Raw genomic sequence first — 7,142 nt, 5'->3', positions numbered from 1 at the left:
ACTGAAGTTATCCTAAAGACCATCTAAACCCTCAACTCCTTTTAAAATAAAAACAGATGCTTAGATAAACTGACTTGTCCAGGATCATATTATTTCATTTCAGAAAGCAAAATACATTATACATCCTACATTGTCATCCTTTGCAAATACTAACAGTTGGGCAAAGACAACAGCTAACCTTTTTAATAAAAGTAGGTTAAACAATTGTGTGTTTTAACTGGCAACTGAGGAAGGATTAGGAATAATGATTGTCATTGGAACACTTATATATAAATACACATTATAGCAGTTATATTTTAAAGAAAGCATATGTTTTCAGTGGACCAAGGAATTTCTAAACTCACACTGGCTGGCCATTCATGAATGATCCAATTTCTAGTTGAAGTGTGTTAGTCTTTACGTTGATTCATTTCTATCAGACCCCTTTTCAGGAGCTGTACTGATGATGTATAAAAGCTGTATAACCCAAAAACTTCTAGATTTTTAAAAAGTGCAGTCAGTGAAAGGCATAATAGTATTCCTGTATTATAATGGGGGATAATGTAGTAAAATTTCACTTGCAATAAATTTGGCAGTGCTGGTTGTGATGAGCAGAGAGGCTTAACATGCTTAAATGATTGAAAAACACTTTTAATTATATAGGAAAATTTTTATTTGATAAATATAATTTCATAAACTTTAAAAAATTACTGAGAACTGTACAATAAGTATACTAAATTTACTGAAAATTCAGAAAAAATTTAAAGGATTGTATTAGACAGCCACAGTATCTAAGGTCCAGTATTTTAAACTAAGTGTTGCTACAGTATTTCCAGCTACTAATTCCTTATAAAAATCTAACAATCGCCATTATTACAAACATATCATTAGTTATGATCTATTTTTTTGTAGGAACATCATTCAAGTTATCTCACATAAACAAATTGTTAATAATGTCTTATTTTCATAATTGATGACTAATTTCAAGACAGAAATGAAAATGTCTCTAAAAGGGGACCAAAATTAATAAAACATTTTTTATATCAGTCTTTGGTGTGTTAGTTTTATCAATACCTGCTTATATAATACTCCAAATTGATCTTTATAGGAAAAACAAACACATGGATAATTTTCTTTTTCCCCACACTCCAATAACTTTTCAGAATAGCATATTTTCAAACTTTTGGTATTATTTTAAAATTTTTTACTGGCTTTGACTCCTGACTACCAGAGGGGTCTCAAGTTTCTCATACAACCCGATTTCACAGTCTCATGCAGCAGAAACGAGCCTGGGCTAAGGTATTTCCAAATAGGGCGATGTGCCTGTTTAAATTTCCTACTCAGGACAGGGCCAGAGTTCGGAAGAGGTCCAGAAGCCTTTGGACATCATGGATTTAAGCTCCAAGGAGGAGGGTATTTGAGATAAATTCAAACTGTAAATTCTCTCCCTTTGTCTTCTCAATCCCACGGCAGGCCTGGGTAACTGCAGTTCTCCTGGCCCACACTCCACTCCGCCTAGGGGGAGCCTCATGTTTGCTAAAGCTGAGGCAGGGTGCTGAGTCACCTAAAGCAGCTGACGGGCAATTCTGGAGATGGATTTGGTGCAGTATTGCTACTATCTTCAGGGCTACAGCCTTCAGACTAGGCCAAGGCAAGCAAGTGAGGCATAGATGTGAGACCATTAACTAGCAATAATACATGTAGCATCTTACTCTGGTTTTGGCAGGTAAGAGTAAGTTCATTTCCAACATCATACTTTCCAAAGAATTTTAAAGAATGTGCAGAGGGGAAATTTTCTGTGATTACTGGTTATGTAGTAATAGTTTCACAGTATGAATATCACCATTAGAAAACTACTGAAAGCTTATAGACAACACTGGTGCTTTCTTAAATAAATAGAAAAAAAATCACGTTTCTTACAATTACAAGATAATCTTCCTTTAAGTGGAATAGGTTTTGAACAACAGAGTAGGATGACCATTATCAGTGGATGCATTTACTTTTTCTATATAAAGTTCTTAAATAAGTTCAAATAGTGAATGCAAAAAAGACACCAGTCACACCTTAAGCACCACACGTATGTTAGCTGATCTTCCTGCTTTCTGCAGTTGGTCAGAGACTGCTCGATGGCTTTGTAGTCCTGTAGTGTCAGTCCTCAGTTTAGCTGATGGCAAATAAACACTGTAGGTAGAGGTAATGCAGGCCTCCTGACTGTCATTTCCTTATATGGACATTTAATAAGACATTCTGAGAAAAGCAAATTATCTGCCACTAAACTACTGAATATTTTCTGCACTATGTCATCTTTTGGAAGATGAATTGGTGAGTGTATACACTGTAGTTTATTATCCCTTTAATGTATTTCCAGAATAACAGTTTCTTCCTAAACCTAATTTTGGAATATCTAAATTAAAGAAGGGCTATTTATGAAAATTAATATTTAGGCTAAAATTCATAACCTAATATCCTTACATTGAAACAGACAAATGTTAGGAAGAAAATAGTTTTACCAGTGAACAAGGTTAAAATCTTAATTCTTGACTCTAACATACTTTCCCTATCAGCCCAATTCAAGAAGTCTTATATTCATGAAATGGGGAAGGGGTGGAGGGTTACACAGTAAGTCTACAAAAAGGAATCATGCTCTCAAGGGAAAAATTTGGGAAAACCGTATTTAACCATTTCCATATAGTTTAAAATGTCTATGTACACAATCATTATGTGCTTAGAGATGGGCAATAGTTGTAAACCAACAATCATTTCCAAACTTTAAAACAACATTACTGTTGATCAAAACAAGTAACAACAATGGATCTACATGATATACTCAGGATGGAAATTGAGTTTCGAAGTGTAGTGAGTTAATACAGTAATACGTACCTGATTAATCATTCTTAGCATTTTAATTTATTGCTGCTATTTCCTCATAAAATTTAGCATTTTAGACTTTGTTTCATTGATATTCTATAGCCACACCTGAAAATACACCTTATAATGGAACCCTGGACAGATTTCACTTTACTGTGGTCGTCCACTATAACTTAGATACGTATACTAACCTAAAGATAACAGGATTCTTATATGAAATCATTTTTTCTAAAATCAAGCTTACTGAAAGGCAAGAGCAATTCTAAGCCACAGAAAGAGGCTCTTCATTTTTTATTGATTTAATTACTACAGTATTTTGATTTGTATAATTAAAAGTATTTGCAATATTTAAATACTGTCCAAACTTGTTTTATTGATATAGTTGAACTTTACAACAGTGTCATAAAATATATAAACAGAGCCTTCAGATGGAGGGAAAAAAAGCAAATTTAAATATATTAACCGTATTAAAGCATGCAAAAGATCCAATGATAAACACATTAAATCATAATATGCTAATGATACCTAATTTACCCACTTCATATTCTGACATAAAAATATTAGTAAACATTAATTTGAAATTTGTTGAATGGACTTGATTCTTCATTTACTACACGTGTAAGATATGATATACCCTTTGTATGTATATGGTTACTGGTTGTGTTATGGTTCATTTAGAGAAGTTTGGAATTGGTATATATTTACTACCCACAGTGCAGTAAATAATGGTTAGAAACGCATTGTCTTAATTTTCTCTATGAATTTAGAAAGCACTAATGAATTAACAACATGTGTCACTGAGGGACCAAAATTCCTTACTATTCACACTTTTCCCATGAAAAGCTTCAAATATAACTCTAATAAAAAAATAGAGTTTTCAAGGCAAACTTTTCAGCATAATTTACAGAAGCAGATTTAAATAGAAGACTCAATAACTAAGCTAATACTAAAAAATACAATTAACTAGGGATTATCTCTCTTTTCTGCCTTGATGTTAAAATATAGTGGCCTTAGCAAGAGTCTGAAATGCCATTTGGAGTCCCACAAGCACAGGAACAACCCAGACAAGACATGAAAAGTGTCTATTTATTCACAAAATTTTAACATGTTCAGATTCAAATTATGGGGGTTGAGAGTGGTTCATGTTAATGCTTTTTTTGTTTGTCTGCCATTATAACTCTGAGTGGGTATGAATGACTCCAGAGGTTTCAGAAAGAACTCTTCAATCCTGGCCATTACCAGGATGCTCAACTGAATTTTAGAAAAGGGTTGAAATGGCTCCCACAAAGTACTACTGCCCTTTTAACAAGTAGATGAGTCCATTGTGGAGAGAGTCAAGATGCTCCTGTCGTTGGTATAGAAAGGATCCAATGCACTCCAGGATCTAAAATAACAATAAGAGAAAAGTTTGGCTCACCAGGAGCTATGTTTTAATTAAGAAAAAAAATTTACTCTAAAACTTAGGAACAAAATGCAATTTGAGTATTAAAACAATCATTGATTGATTCATTTTTAAATGCTAAAGAGAAGTTCTTCATACTAGCATCGAATGACCAAACATTCCATTTATATTACACAAAACTTAGGAAAAATAATACTCAGCATATAAAATATTAGCCAAAATTCAAACACTCATTAGCATTAAAACAATTTCTATAGGTGGGAAAGCATGAGATGCTCTTAAAATCTTAATTCAATAAAAAATAAGTATGTTATTAAGTTATGCACATTCAGTTTTACTGAAAAGCAGCTAGGCTATATTTTGGCATCACAGAAGCAAGCAAACAAAAATCAGTTACCAAAAGCTTTGGTATGCAATAGCAGTATGTTCATATATTATTATTTCTTTTTATCTATAAATGCTATTTTAAAGATTTTAGCATAATTAGCTTGAATGTAGTGAATGCTTTATTCAACTGATATCAAAGATACCTGTAAGTCACTAGGTTTTTCACTTAACTAAGAACAAATGATCCTCTACTGGTCTGGAAAAGTTAGCTACTTTCTGAATGATAAAACCCGTAGCAATTCATTACATAATACTTAATTTGCAGCTGTATTAAGCTAAAATAACTCAAGATCAAAAACAGCCTGCCATGCTTAAAACAGGCTACCCTATTTCAAGGACAATATTAGAATTACCAAGTCAAAGGTAGCTTTTCTTAGAAGATTAAAAGCACTTAACAAGAAATATATTTTATGTAATTTTCCAGGGTTTCCACTTTCCTTAAACATAGATGTTAGAGGAAGAGCTAGCATTTAAAATGATCCAAATTCACTTTTATCGAATATCTGCTGTTTCCTAGAGACTCTGTTTGTATATAGTTCATATTCAAATCGATTAAATGAGCACAGTCATAATGAAGTTTGGGACTTGGAAAGTTTACCAAGTTGACAAAGATGAAGACGAATAAGCAACAACTCTACCAGTGGTTTACAGAATTTACTAGTTCCAGAAAACCTTAAACAATATCCGCCTTAGTTTAAGGAAAAGCTTATTCACTACCATCTCTCTGGCACCTACAGCTGGACCTGGTACATAGCAGGCACTCAGTATTTGTAAAATATATGAACATAAATCACCATCTGCCCCTGCCCCTCTGTAACCCGTCATGCACACTAGTACAATGCTGCTCTGACTTCAGGAATATGATCTCATTTACCTAAAGAACACTACAGTGTGAAAAGTTAAATATCCTCTAAATAGTAACATCCCCTAAATAAGATTATGTCTCTTGGGGAAATGATTGAAGAAATGAATCCATTTCACATTTAAATAAATTTAAGTGGAATTTACCAAAAAATTATATTGTTTTGCATGATCCACAAAATCAAGCACTGATAAATCTCTTAAGAAATAGATTTGGGAAGGGACAAAAATGGTAAGATTCTTTTAAATCATAATTTAAAGAGCCTGTTCTAACTTATAAACTTTAATTAGACCATAAATATCAAGTAAAAACTTAAAAACCACAACTCATTTTAAACCCTCATTACAGAGATAAAAAGGGGTAGTAGAGCAGCAATACAGCCTGTATGTTTATAAATACCTTAAAATCGCAAATGACTGACTAGGAAACATACATGAAGAATAAGAAAAGCAAAATCTTTTTATTTTACTATTATAGGTAGATTATTTTGTAAAGACAAAAAAAGAGAAAAAGAAATACAGGAAGTAAAACAGTAGTATAATGAAAAAAAGAAAGTTATAAAAACCAAATAAGAGGACCATATATACACTCCTATTCACATTTTAGAAATATTGTAAAGCAAAATTTTTGTTCATTATATGCAAAGTCTCTTCAAAGGTGCTTTCTCTTCCTGTTACTGAAAGAACCCCTTACCCCAAAGCCAGAAAGGGAAATCTAACATCAAAGAGTGCTAATAATTATCACACTTCCTGCTTCAGTTGGTAAAAACCAGCTGCTGATTCCTTAAAAAACCAGCTGCTGATTCCTTAGGTATCTAGAGACGCATGCTCATCTACTCCAGTTTACAGGATACTCATCTGCAGCAAAGGCTACTTAGAGAAATTTCACACCTGCTGACATGGGCCGGACTACATCTTCCTATTACTCGTTCCAGCATTCTTCCAACAGATGTGCACGCTGCTTCTCCTGAGAAACAGCACATGGAGTCCAAGCACTTGATACTTGAATTTGTTTCAGTAAGCTAGAGAAGTTGAAGTAGAAAAAATTAGTTATTTATTGGACTTCCAGAAAGCATTTAAAAAAATATATAATGAACACTTTAAAACTAAAAGTAATGTATATAAATGTTTTCTATAATATGGAAATGTATGGAAGACTTAAGAGTAATCATACAAAAATATTTAAAAGGCCCTGTGTCTCAAATTAGAGGTCAAGTAAAATAATTATATAAAAACAAGCAGCTGGATATTATTTAAATCTGAAAAGATTTTGGATTTTAATGTCTTATTTTAATAATTTATTATGGTCAAAGTGATTTACACCAACTGCTCAGAAACTTAATGAATTCTAATTTTTGAGGTTTTGTGCAGGTAAAATGTTCCTGCAATTTCAATTAAAAATGTCTAGCAATTAAGAAAAATGGAGTATGAACTATTTTGAAGACTGGAAAATAACCAAGCAGGGCCTAACCCCAATCTTCAACAACAACAACTACAATAATCATAACCACAACAATAGTAGCAGAGACTTTATGTAGTGCCTCTATGTGCCAGGTATGAAGTACTCTACATATACCCACTCATAATTATAATGGAAAAAAAGCGAATTGCTGAGCAATATTAAGTGCCGACCATGCCTAAAATC

The 7,142-nt window shown here is 32.8% G+C and overlaps 1 protein-coding gene across 6 annotated transcripts in view; it reads right to left on the bottom strand.

The window, feature by feature from the left end:
- Positions 1-628: 628 nt before the first annotated feature.
- The window catches only part of ATP11B (ATPase phospholipid transporting 11B (putative)), a 115,195-nt gene continuing 108,681 nt past the window's right edge, over positions 629-7,142 (bottom strand). For 2 of the 6 annotated variants that reach the window (XM_019668182.1, XM_019668188.1), the window contains 2 exons: positions 6,389-6,519; positions 3,201-4,231 (listed from right to left, as the gene is read on the bottom strand). In XM_019668182.1, the coding sequence (XP_019523727.1) occupies positions 4,150-4,231; positions 6,389-6,519 (213 nt within the window). In that variant the 3' untranslated portion in view covers positions 3,201-4,149. Of the gene's footprint in view, positions 4,232-6,388; positions 6,520-7,142 lie in introns of those variants that run through there. The other 4 variants (XM_019668165.1, XM_019668174.1, XM_019668149.1 and 1 more) reach the window with 3 other exon arrangements.

The sequence above is a fragment of the Hipposideros armiger genome, unplaced genomic scaffold (genome assembly GCF_001890085.2).
Source record: "Hipposideros armiger isolate ML-2016 unplaced genomic scaffold, ASM189008v1 scaffold_14, whole genome shotgun sequence".
Classification (NCBI taxonomy): domain Eukaryota; kingdom Metazoa; phylum Chordata; class Mammalia; order Chiroptera; family Hipposideridae; genus Hipposideros; species Hipposideros armiger.
This window is presented reverse-complemented; position numbering and strand designations above follow the sequence as displayed.